Here is a 13,328-nt window from a genome sequence, read left to right on the forward strand (position 1 = left end):
CCAGGACTGCGCTCTTCTGGACAGAGATCTCCGATGTTATTCCCGGGATCTGCTGGAGCCACTCGCCTAGCTTGGGAGTCACCGCACCTAGTGCTCCGATTACCACGGGGACCACCGTTACCTTCACCCTCCACATCCTCTCGAGCTCTTCTCTGAGCCCTTGGTATTTCTCCAGCTTCTCGTGTTCCTTCTTCCTGATATTGCTGTCATTCGGAACCGCTACATCGATCACTACGGCCGTCTTCTTCTGTTTGTCTACCACCACTATGTCCGGTTGGTTAGCCACCACCATTTTGTCCGTCTGTATCTGGAAGTCCCACAGGATCTTAGCTCGGTCATTCTCCACCACCCTTGGGGGCATCTCCCATTTTGACCTCGGGACTTCCAGGTTATACTCGGCACAGATGTTCCTGTACACTATGCCGGCCACTTGGTTATGGCGTTCCATGTATGCCTTGCCTGCTAGCATCTTGCACCCTGCTGTTATGTGCTGGATTGTCTCTGGGGCATCTTTACACAGCCTGCACCTGGGGTCTTGCCTGGTGTGATAGACCCCAGCCTCTATGGATCTTGTGCTCAGAGCTTGTTCTTGTGCTGCCATGATTAGTGCCTCTGTGCTGTCTTTCAGTCCAGCTTTGTACATATATATAGGAGTATCATATATATATATACATATATATATATACACATATATATATATATATGTGTGTATATATATATACATATATATACATATATATATATATATGTGTGTGTGTGTGTATATATATATATATATGTCTTACAATGTTTTTTATCTTATCTACTTCAATTCTTTTGTATTGGATTATATTATCCCTCCGTGCAGCCCTTTGGCCGACACTTGATGTCTTTTAAATGTGCTATATGAATAAAACTGACTTGACAGATTGCTAATATTTTGTAAATGATTGTATTTTAAATCTTCTGATCATAAATTATGCGCTGAGGATTGCACCGGTGGCCTGGCCTGTCACATGGAATGTTTTAAAAATGCACCCTGCTGCACAAAGAAGCCACACCCCCACCTGTGCCTGCTCCACGGAGCCGTGGCCAAAGAGAGCGAGAATTACAGAGGTGATGATATATGAGATGTAGCTCTGTATCTCTGACGCTCCACCCAAGTCTCCACACCAGGGTGAGTGATGCACATAATAAACGGCATATTAGAACTACATTGTAAACACAGGCTCAGCTGCTCAGTCCTATTGCATGCTGAAGCATTGTATGAAGCATGGCGACTTGATTTACAACACAGTAATGAACACTTTTGAGAAACGTCACAAAACTAAAGAATGTAATAAAAAATCAAACTCTGGGGTTGAAATTTTGAATATTCAAGTATCTCCAGGAAGGGTTAAGGAGCATGCATGCAGGAAAAGACCAGCAGCAATGTGCCAGGATGGCGCAGCCATACATGCCATTGGAAGAAGGTTTGCCATGTCTCACAGCAAGAGTGTGGACAAGATAGCAATAGATGGGCCATTACATGAGTGGTCACAGCTGTAGAAAGGCATCAACCCAGGAACATGATCAGTAACTACTCCTTTGTGCAAAGAAGAACAGGGGGAGCTCTGCCAGAACTCCAGTGGGCTACTGTGCATGTTTCTGGTCAATCTTCAGACCCAGTACCACCCTTATGCTCCACAGTGGGTCCCGGGTTCCTCCTCATGTGGATCAATGCCTGACCTTTTGTTGCCGAAGATTGAACTAATCATTTCATTCAAGTGTGTTGATCCAGGGTGAGATCTAAAACCTGCAGGACACCGTCCCTCGAGGCCTGGAGTTGCCCACCCCTGGTGGAAGTATTCGACATCAGTGTCTCCTGCTGAGCCCTCCCCACTTCACACCAGTGACCAAAACATCCCAGCATGTATAACTTACATTTTCAAACCCCAAGCAGACAATTAAGAGCGCGTTGTTTGTAATAATGATCGGACAAAACAGTTTTCCACACCTTTAATGTACAGTGCTAAGATAAGCATTATCAGTTATGCCGGTGCTGCCTCACTAGGGTGTGTGTCATTTGAACACTTGAGTGGATTTACATGGTAAAGGATGGTGTGACAGCAGGCATTACAAGAATGATAACTCCACCCTGCTTTGAGATGTTGTGACCTTTGGTTCACATTAAATCGTCTGCAAATGCAGACTCCACTCCAATCATATCACCCGCTTTGTTCACAGAGCCAGTAATGCTGCGAGTCATCGGCTAAGCAGAGGAGCAGAGCTATGAAAGTATAAATGAAAACAGAAACACGAGGTGAGAAAAGTCCTTCTTATCACAACATGTGTCAACATCTGCATAGAGAAAAAAAAGTCACTTTATATTTTTCATCATTTGTGACTCTGACCCTAAAATCTTCAGCACTCATTTAAAAATAGCTAGCAACAATATTAGCACAGATTTAAAGAAGAATAACAGTGTCCTAGCTAAAACCTGCAGATAAAACCTGCAGGGACACCGGCCCTCGTGGACTGAGATTGCCCACCCCTGGCTTAGAATAAGGAAGTGAGAGGAAATGGTTAACACTAATTTGAGCTTAATCAGCCATGTCTGACTCAAAGATGTACACGCCCCCTAACGAACCTGCTTATGCTGATATTCAAACACAAACTTGGCTGGTTTGGCCATAGACTTCTTTGACACTGTGGACTCACTCAAATATTTTTACATACTCACTAGATAGCTAGCTAGCTAAAAGCCAAAAATATCCAGCAGCAGCAGAGCCTGAACCACAGACAGCTGTGTAGCTATCGTAACAGTGTGAAGCGTCCCCAAGAGAACGACTCGAGCCGTCTTTCTCATCCCACTGCTGAAGACCAGACCAGGCCCAGAAATAAGGCAAGCACCCTGAACCCCGAGATGAAGTAAATGTGATATAATCTGTTATTAGCTTTAGCGGGCGTTTTGTAAGGCTTGGTGAATCTTTAGCCTTAGCATGAGAATCTGTGGACACATATGATTTCAATCTTCTTAGCGCCAATGAGACAGCACATTTTAAAACTGATAAAATACGATCTGTAATAAAAAAAAACAAACCTACAGGTGACACTTATTTAAACCAATCAGAAAAGAGCTTCATAACAATTACATGATTTGGTCGTTTCCCTGTTCTGAGTGTAGTTAACACACTGCAGGTGTAATTTCCCAGCTTACTCTGAAGCTAAACACACATGACAGCTATTGAAATTAACACCAGTGAGCACCAGTCAGAGTGAAATAAGCTCAAAGACTTGATAGATACGCCTGTGACGGACTGCTTTAATTTCTCAGCTTCAAGAGTTTTCGATTTTACCACTCTCACAGTAAATCAGTTCAGATAACTGCTTATATTTTCTATGTGATGAGTGGACGTACTAAAGGCAAAGACAGGAAAGTTCAGCTTACAGAATCCAGACTTCTACAAAGGCTTCCATAATGAAGACTATAGGAAATTAAACAGCATCCAAATAAGTGAAGGTCTGATTTGTTAAAGACGAGGTATGGATGGTAGCTCGAGCTGGCACAGGACAGAGCCAACTTTCCCTCCTACCCTTCCTCTTCTTTTCCCGTCCATCTGTGCATTTGGGATATGATCAAGTGTGGGAAACTGGGGTTTCTTTGCAGCGGGATGTTGTGGATGATTTGTCCCTCCTCCGGATTCTTGGGAGCTTCTGTTTTCTGGGGTGTGTTGTGTGGTTGGGGTTAGTGTTCAGGAGTATAACTGATTGTTTAATTTGTTCCTGCTTTCGGCCTCTGTGTCGAGAGTGTGTGTGGAGGCATGTTTTTGTGGTTTCTCCATGTGGAGCCTGAAGAATCTAGGTCTGGGAAAAAAATCAGATAAGAAAATCTAAGTGCAAATGTTCATTTACATGCAACAGAAATGTCTTAATCTGTGGTGAACTCACCGGACGCATTTCCCGACTGTGTGGCAGTTGTTCCATTGGATCCTCCTCCTCCTCCTCCTCTTCCATCAACATACTGTGATGGAGCAGGACCAGAGTTAGGACAACAAGGACATAGAGTGCTGTAGGAATGAGTCCTGAAACCAGGAAGTGAGCTGGCATTTTTGCACTCTGGAAATTTTTAACGTTTTATCTTGTGCCATAAAAACATGTAAGAAAAATCACGTGGTCCTTACCAGGTTCCCAAATGATTTAAACAACGCGAAACGAACAACACCCCGTCTTTATTTATTTAACAAAAACGAAACCAAAGTCCCGACAGAAGGAGCGTGTGAGAGAAACCGAGTCCAGCTGGTGGACGGACGGCCTCGCACTCGTCCCTGGAAGACTTTGGTCTAAGAGGAGCTCGTGGTCGACTCAGTGGAATTCACTGTCGACGCTCACAAAGTAAGATTACTGGCCACAGCGTAGCAACAAAAGAGCTTTCCCCTCGCAGACGTCTGCGGCTGTCACAGCGAGTCAGTGGTCGTGGTGGTATTATGGTTGCTTGACCTTTCATGGTAAATTTGGGTGGTTTAAAATGAAGCGCTAATTTGGTTATTTTGCCCTTTTGTGCCTCGTTGCCTCTGCACTTCTGCTGACAGCCGGCCCTCCAACACATCAGCACATATCCACGGTTTAATGTGTTTGTCTAAGCTCACTGCAGCATACTGAGATTGTTTTTTGAAACATCCTAATCCAATCAGGGTTTTGCAGGTAACTCTCACGAACATATAAAAAGCCTTAATAATCTTAATCTCTTCCTGACACTGCACAGCAGCGGTCAGTCTTAATCTGCAGAGACAGCGCTGTGATATTGGAAACAAAAGGTCAGCGCTTCCCTGCGTCACTTTAAAGAGCTGTTTCGCTTTTTAAATGGAGGCAGCGCACGTCTGTTTCCCTTTCATCTGAACTAAAATAAGTCTTTATTCACTTTTTGGTTGTTGTTTTGTTCCCTGCGTTCGTCTCTGCCAGTTTGCATTCATTGTGACGTTTCTCAGTTAAAACTAGAGAAGGCTGCGTGGAGTCCTTGAAGTTTTTATATTTGAATGAACATCAACGTTTCCATTTAATCATTTAAGTAACATCCTGCAAATGCAATAAACAGAGGAGCAAATGCTACAGCTGAAAGTAATCATTAGTATTCTGGATTTTGGTATGAATTTGTTTTTGCCTTGCATCTTTATTTCAGCTCCACATATGCAGCAAAAGTCTTTTTGTAGAGATTTCAGATAAAAACAAAAATGATTTCTGTCACATAATCGATTATTTTCATCTGTCCCACCCAGCCTGGCTCTAATGAGCCAGCATCACTGTCTCTGCCTCCCTTTTGATTCTTCATAATTAGCCAGTTATGGCTCATAATTGGAAACTAATGAACTGTGGCAGGTATTGCATGCAAGTTAGTTTCTACTGATGGGAGAGAGAGAACAAAGAGCCAGTTCATACCACTGCTCCGCTCACGTCATAGGCGTTGCTGCTGCTCCTGTAAACGACAAGAAGGAAAAGTGGAGGTCATTAAGCCGTATGATGGCATGCTGCTGTAGATTTGTTCCTTATCCACACAGAGTGCAAACAAAGGAGCAGAGTCCTATTTACATGCCAATGTGCCATTTTTGTTTTATGGCTCAAAACTCTGTCCATGTGTCATCGTTTTTTTTCTCTCCTTCTACCTTTTCATTAAACATATCGACCACGACTTATAAGTGCATAGATTTACCAGTCCCATTGTCCACAGCTGTGTGCTCGCTCTCACAGCCCAGCCCCAAATCTGAGAGGGCTGCTTGGACCACGAGGGCTAAAGCTAAGCTCAGCTGAGGGCGGGATACATTCCTCATTTAGCTGCTTGAATCGGGCCAAACTCATGAAAAACTTTGATCAGAATAAAATGAATTGGAAATTTAGCTTCTCTGGAAAAACGTCAAAATCACTCGGACTGGTTTCAGATTGCTTTGAGAAAAATTGTCCTTCATAGTTTGTTACACTTGCATTCTTCCTAGTAGCCAGCAGGTGGCGACAACTCAGAACAGAACAAGTCAGAAAAGACAAAAACCATGGAAAACTATACCAGTGGCTAACAATGTGTCAGTGAAACGCTGCTAGCAGATCCAGATCCAGACTTTTCTCGTCATGTCCAGTTTCAGAGAAAGTGATGGCAAAAACACCCATGCAGATGTCCCATCTTTTATATACAGTCTATGGAAATGTAAGACTTGAGGCCAGATTTGGACTTGCTGGTACAAATTTGTGAAAGCTTTAATGTACTTTGGTAAAACTGGAGTCTGGATTCTGCTCGACCTGTCTCACGTTTTGGGACTGAACAAAGACGTCCGACTGCACTGAAATGTGTCTCGAGGAGTTGAGGCTTTCTCCAGATGTGCCTCGTGGGTTTCTAAAAAGCAGCTTGTCTAAGATCACGCACTGATCTGATCATCTATCGTTCTAAAATTTCCACATGTATCAGTCCTGTGAGGATGTGAGACCATATGTACACAACTCAATCAATAAACAATAAATTATATTGGTGCCAGATTGTTGCTACGCTTTATGTAAACAACCACTCATCGTGATGTTCCTGTTCAAGTCCAACTCTTCTAAATGAAAAAGCAGCAGGTGATACGAGTGTTGTTTCGCCTCGCAGTTCGTCACTGTTATGTCTGGCATGTAAACCACAATGATGGGCGTTTAAACACATGCACACACTAATGTGTGTAAAACTCCCGCCAGGGAGCGCACACACACACACACACACTTATCGAGGTCATTAGGGTAGTGACGCTTTATGAGCCCAGCCCATTTGGTGCAGCTGCCAGATCACAGAGTGATTTCTGTCTGCGTCTTCCTCTTTCAACGGGCAACACCCTTCATCAGAAACCAGCTATCGGGTCTGACAAGCTTTGGGAGAGTGATGAATGGTGAGCAAAGTCTACAGGAAAATGAAGTGAGAGCCAACTAAAACCAGACTGTGTTGGTCAGGTCCCCGGACTCTGCTCCTGGCTCCTTTAATTCCCAGCATATTCCAAGCTTTTTAAGCAGGTAAACAACAGGAAAAGAGACAAAAGCATCCGAATGGATGTCCCATTTCATCGGCACACATTGCTCACCTGTTACACTTGGCACAAAGAGCCACAAGAGTGACGCTGAGGACGAGGAAGGCGACGAGGGAGATGACGCCCACCTCTGGAGAAAACCAACCCAGCACACCGACCATCCCAACTGGAGCCATTCTTGAAGTCTCCTATAAAGAAATAAAAACACAACAACATTAAAGGAGCTGTGAAGTAAAGTTCACATGCACACAGTGGATCCTAGCTATGTGAAACTCCTGTGAAAGAACCATAACTATACACTGTAAGGCAAAATAAACTAAAGGGCTCACAGCTTACGTCGCGTGCTGCTTGGCTCTGTAACTGTCACCAGCTGCTCGCAGTCATTCAACTGCCTCTGCTTTATGTGGCTCAAAGCATTCAAACAAGTTAGGGAGGGACCAGTTATCCAGTCTGTTATGAAGGAGGTGCTCGCACAGCCCATAAACAACCTATTGTCTCGTTCATTATCTCTGAATAACACTTGCGTCTGTCATGCCTACACATTCCAGAAAAGCTGGAATGTGCATTTTATCGGAAAACTCCTGTCTGACTTATTTAAAAGATAAAATAGATGAATCGATACAGGAAGCTGTAGTGTACAAACGATAATAAACAAAAGCAGCTGTTTCCTAGAAAACACTGCAGGTGGTCACAGGCCAGCAGCTGCTTCAACCTCTAATCTTTACGCACTTTAACTATACAGTCATCTTCAAGCTATGGTAATACAGTGTTTTGTGTTTTTTAACTCAGGACCGCCACAGGCACAAGAAACGTGTTATTTAAATGTGCTGTATTTTGTCGGTGACATGGCTCTGTTCTGGGGATATGTGGAAAGATCCCAGCACAGAACCATGATGACAGGGTCAAGGCATGAGGAGGAGGAGGTGGTGGTGGTTTGGGCGAGGGGGTTGCAAAGTGGCTTGCAGTGCAACTGTAGAGTACATAAAGCAGATAAGCAGCTTATTTCCTATATGAGGTTTTCAGCAAAGACGTTAACAGTGATGCGATGATGTGTGCGATCAGACTTTTCATATAATCCTGTCGACTCTGGGGTTTCAGAGGATATACTGTAAACAGCCACAAAAAGACACACACATGCTAGTTTCTCCATGTTTCTCACTGTACCGGCAGCTGATTGGCTCTGGCAGGTGAAATTATTCCCACAAAGGGTGTATTAGACAAAAAAAGGATCTTTGTTCTAATGCAGAGCACTGTCTGGACCTGGATCCAGACTGAAGGGATTATTGTGCTTTTGCAGGCTGCAGTCTCAGCTGTGCTCGTGGAATTACAAAGATTAATTTGAAAAGGGTCAAGACTTAGTTTCATGACTAAGGGCTCATACCGTAGAGTAACTCCTGGAGCAGTTATCAGACCAGCTGAATGGTTGCGCACATGAACGGGTACTTCCTGTTAGGCAGCAAGTATAACCAGAGCATGGTGTGGAATTACAGTGTTTAATGGTTCCAGTACAGTCGAGTGACGGTCCTACATTTGTCCAACACATATGATCCAGTTTGACACACACACAAACAGGATATGCCACCTTTATGAAAGTTTGACATAAACAAGTATTCAGAGAATTGCAGTGGTGTTCCCCAGCACTTGCACAACACCCACACGTCCTCGCCTCACCACCCCGACTCGCATATCTTTGTGAGGAATGACACGAACACCAAGCAACGCGCCCACACCCATTACCTGTTTAACAGCCCCATCCTGTCACGATGACCTCCCGGAGCCCCGCTCAACAGGCAGTCTGTACCTCTCAGCAATTTTCCTTTTGCTGATATTCACATGAGATATGCTCAGCAACACAAAGTGAAATCTACAGCCACTCTTCCACAGCATTTCAGGTATTTGGACCATAGCCACGAATGCAGCAAACAAATAACTCTCTTTGCTTCCATTGGAAGAATACTAAGTGTAGAAGATTACTCATCATCATTGAATCTCTGCATACAGAGCTCATGAACAGGCTGCTGGGACACATATTTAGGTTATGTATTTCAAACGACATATACTTAATCGCTTTCGTCCTGAGACTTCCAGCAGAAAGATCGAACAAGTTCAGAATCGTTTGGGAAAAAGGCCCAGTTGTGCCCAAGAGCTACAAAACCTGCCCAGTAGCACTTTTAAAGGATGCAGTGTGAAGTTTGTCATGTGGAGCATGTTTACTGTGCACAGGAAACGTGAACAGACATAAAGACCCATCCAAAGGAGAAATCAGCACCGAGTCTTTATGAATCTGCTTTGGGACAGAGCTCAGCTAACCTATCACAGACAAGTCTACATGCTAGACAGCCAGTGCACTCACAATCAAATGAATACAGGTAAGGAATCAAATATTGTTCACTGCTGCTAAACGTGGACTTTCAACCTCAAAAGTAACCCAACAAGAGGAAACCACCGTACCCAGCCAGGGTCCAGCACACAAGCCTGTTAACAACTGCAACTTTTCATTCATACTGTCCTTTTCTAAGAAGTCAAACAACCACATATAAAGTGGTGACTCACTGAACCTGACCTTTGTTACCTTTGGACAAAGTCGACTCCCTCCTCTTTGAGATAAGCTGACAGTAATGAGGGTGGCATGAATTTTCTAATAAAACTGGAGTAGCAGAGCCTCACAAAATGTGGAAGTATCCCTTTAAAAGGAGCCTGACTCGCTCCCATTCTGGGCCGTCCCGTAAACTCTCACAGGGGGAAACTTTCTTCACATAATAGATACAAAAGGTGCGGCCGCAGCCTCAAAGTGCTCGACATACAGTCTGTGTAGCGGAACAAAGAATGGCCGAAACCTCAGATACAATAACCTACTTTCCTCAATGGGAACAAACAGGGTCGACAAGATATAGTGTTTAGCTTCCATTGTAATGCCTGTAAACACACGTCGCTCACAGCCCGCTCCACACAACCTCCAAAGTTTATCGTGTTTCTGGTCTCTCACGTGAATTTCAGACGAGGACAAAAGCGCGTTAAGTTGATCTTCTCTGGACGGGATCTACAGTACAAATGTTTGTGTTCTCGATACGTTTCCAGCAGCATCCAGAGACTATTTTAGGTTATCGTGCTCCTGGATTACTCTGAGCCTCTGTGACCAGTTACATGGGAGGGTGACTCACTGTGGAAAACTTCACTCAGCTGTACTTAGCAAATTATGGCAACTATTTCTTTCATGAATCAGCAGTTAAATCTTCAGATATACCAGACCGGAAGAAGTTCCAGAGTATTTTATTCTTCAAGTATTTCCGTGATAAGATAGTCTTTTATCTGAATCTTTTAGACAAAAGTAAATATATGTATTTGGTTTTGTTATTAAAATAATTATGATTTGCTCTTTGATTTTTCTTCGTTGCGCTCTCACTCGTCTTTACTCTGCAGTGCCTTGCTCATACGCCTCATTGCGATCAGCGCCGTCAGGATACAGCACACGAACAAGACGGGGAAGGATACGCACGCCCACCACAACTGCCGCTCCCCAAATAACTCCACCACTGTATCCCTCCGCCGGGCGTAGTCCTGGAACAAAGCCTACAGCTGGGACAAGGTGCACAGGGACAGAAGCACGTGGAAGATTTGGTGACCCTGGCCTACAAAGTCACAGTTGCCTGGAAAGAAGGGCTCAGGGATGGAGCAAGAGAAGAAGAGGGCAGACAAGAGGAAACAGGCAATCTGGAGAGCGTGGAAGGGTAGCGAGGGCTCCTGTGACCAGGAGACAGTGAGCAGGCGGTGGGCTACGGGGCTGATATCCAGCACGTACGCTAGGCCGGTGGGGATCAGCTGGCACACTTTACGCTGAGGTGGATATGGCCGCCTGTACCTGAACTTGGCGTAACAGCAACCCGTGCAGGAGAGCCACCCAAAGAAGGCGGCGCCAGGCAGAAAGATTACCCCAACGCGTTCTCGCCACGCTGGCTCAGACGCGTAGAAATAGTGGCCGAGCGAGCACCCATACTGATACAGGCCACACCCACGTAGTCCAAGAAGAAGAAGTAGTGCGCGCGTTCGGAGTGAGATTGCAGGAGATGAGCCGCCGCACTGAGGTACAGATATGTGAGAGATGACACCAAGAACAGGAGCAGAGGTAGCGAGGTAACGTCATCCAAGGTGCACCCCAGGGTGTCTACATTGGCCCACCAGCGGAGCAGCAGGACAGGACCGGCCAGCAAGTGGGTCCACACGTTCAGGGACTCATTATGTTTCTGGAAGAGGCTGAGGAGGTAGCAGCGCCAGTCTTGCTGGACAGGACGGCATCCTGACAGGATGTAGGGTTCCCGGAACAGGCTGGGTACCTGGGAGGCAGTGACGGTGGGGCTGGGCGGCGGTAAAGAGAAAGGGAGGAAGTCTGAGAGGTGAGGGAGACGACGCAGGTGCTTGGTGCTCAGTGCTATGGTGCTGAGCCGCTGCAAAACCTCAGTCGACATCTTGATGATGAAGAACCAGAGGACAGAGCACCCTGTGGGAGAGATTAGATTAATGCAGGCTTTAAAGCAGAGGACTCAACGCGTTAAATTAAACCTCACAGGAGCACGCGGTGCGCTTTGATGTCACATTCAGAAGACATTTTTAGATGTGGATCAGCGGCAGGAAGCTGGGGATAAGATACAAAACAAAACAGATGAGGGGATCAAAAATCTCACAAAACCAGCCAAAAACATGCCAACAGAGACTGGTTTGGAAAACTCTGGAACCAAGCTGCTGCAGTGGCAGTGTTTCCACTGTTGGTCCAGGCTTGGACTTCTGTGACATTCCAATTAAGAGCTTTCAGTCGCCAAAAGAAAAACGGCCAACAGGAGACCTTTAATTACGTAAGCCAGACATTCTTCTCTTTTTGTGTCATGTGCACCGGAAAAGCAGCTATGCAGTCAAACCTGTAACCATCACCCACCTGTGGTGGGAGGAATGTTGTCACAAAGCAACCCAGCACCTCCGCAGACAGCACGCACACCCGCCCATCCAGAACGCAGCTTCTGAATCTCCTCCTAAAAGGGTGCGCCCCCCTCTGTTTCCCCTTGACCATGAACACCGGCACCCATTTAGAGCTTCTGAACGGCCTTTTGACCTGAGCCGCTTTCTGTGAGGAGCCCATTCAAGTTTGTCCAAGGTAACCCCGCATTAAAAAAAGGGAAAGAGGGGTAAGACGTCTCTTTTTTTTTACCATTAAAACGAAGAAGCTCCGTGAGCCACACAGAAAAAATAGACTGCACTTCTTCCATCATATATGCATTTATATGACGACAGAAAAAAGAAACATACCTGCAACACAGGACACCTGTTGCCCGTCTGGACTCACGCGTCACTCCAAGAAGGTGGAATAAGACGTGTGCAGCAGCGCTTCTTCTCATACAAACACAGGGGGAGAACTACCACATGCTGGTTTAACGAGGTGTTTCCGACGCTGCAGGGCGAAGGGAAAAGGCTTCAAACTACTGACCTGAGAGGCCGGAGGGGTGGGCGGGGTCAAAGTGACCAGAAACGCCCTCAAATGTAGTCGCCAACGCTTTGAGGGCTGTGACTGTTACACTCCGGAGCTCAGTGTGCCCGCAGTGTCTGCACTCACCTGCTCATTAGAAGACCAGTTTATCGGCACACTTATTAAAACACGTGTTGTTATTATTTTTATCTGGATTGTTTTTGTTTGTGATCATTAATTATTATTAAGTTGCCAATAATTGTTTAAACGACTGAAGGCACATCATGGCCAAAGTCATACCGTATACATGCACGTGTGTCTCCATCTACTGTTCTGCACTGCGCACTGCACTAATGCGGTTTGCACTCAGACGTAATGAGAATGTGACAGTATCCTGGTAACCTGAGGTGATCACATGTCCAACTTTATGTGGCCAACATCTTTAACCAAAATCAGGTCTTATTTGCTGTTATTAGTTGAACTTATTAGTCCAAGCGCCATGTTTCCCACCTTTATAATGTCTATGATGGTTTCTCCCTCACACCCAAACTCTAACCAGTGAGTGTAACAAGACTCATAAGACCACTACAGATATTATTGTATTTGGTGAGGGAGTTGCACTCACGTTAAATCTTTGTCCTACATGTGATCATGCTGAATCGGTTATAGCAACATTTTCCACACCTATGCCTCGGAGCACAGGTGTGAAGTTCCAGGGATTACAGTCAGTGCTGTGAAAACGTTTTTGCTCCCTCCCTGATTCGTGTTTGCATTTTTGTCACGTTTGAGATCATCAAACTAATATTAGACATAGATGGCCAAATACAGAATGCAGTTTATAAATGATGATTTCATTTATTAAGCAGAAACAAAATGCTATC

At 45.1% G+C, this 13,328-nt stretch overlaps 2 protein-coding genes across 2 annotated transcripts in view; both read right to left on the minus strand.

Annotated features, from left to right (window-relative positions):
- The window catches only part of znf395b (zinc finger protein 395b), a 29,277-nt gene extending 22,106 nt beyond the window's left edge, over nt 1-7,171 (minus strand). The window contains exons 1-3 of the mRNA XM_014332056.2: nt 7,050-7,171; nt 5,395-5,431; nt 3,910-3,982 (exon numbers count right to left, since the gene is read on the minus strand). Of these exons, the coding sequence (XP_014187542.2) occupies nt 3,910-3,982; nt 5,395-5,431; nt 7,050-7,171 (232 nt within the window). The remainder of the gene's footprint in view (nt 1-3,909; nt 3,983-5,394; nt 5,432-7,049) is intronic.
- paqr8 (progestin and adipoQ receptor family member VIII) lies at nt 1,963-11,914 on the minus strand. Its single transcript, XM_042218664.1, is given in 6 exon segments — nt 1,963-3,825; nt 3,910-3,982; nt 5,395-5,431; nt 7,050-7,183; nt 7,325-10,999; nt 11,002-11,914. Coding segments are annotated over 2 exon segments (1,062 nt in total). The 5' UTR covers nt 11,459-11,914; the 3' UTR covers nt 1,963-3,825; nt 3,910-3,982; nt 5,395-5,431; nt 7,050-7,183; nt 7,325-10,394.
- Nucleotides 11,915-13,328: the final 1,414 nt, after the last annotated feature.

The sequence above is a fragment of the Haplochromis burtoni genome, unplaced genomic scaffold (assembly GCF_018398535.1).
Source record: "Haplochromis burtoni strain Fernald_Lab_line unplaced genomic scaffold, NCSU_Asbu1 Contig_22, whole genome shotgun sequence".
Taxonomy (NCBI): domain Eukaryota; kingdom Metazoa; phylum Chordata; class Actinopteri; order Cichliformes; family Cichlidae; genus Haplochromis; species Haplochromis burtoni.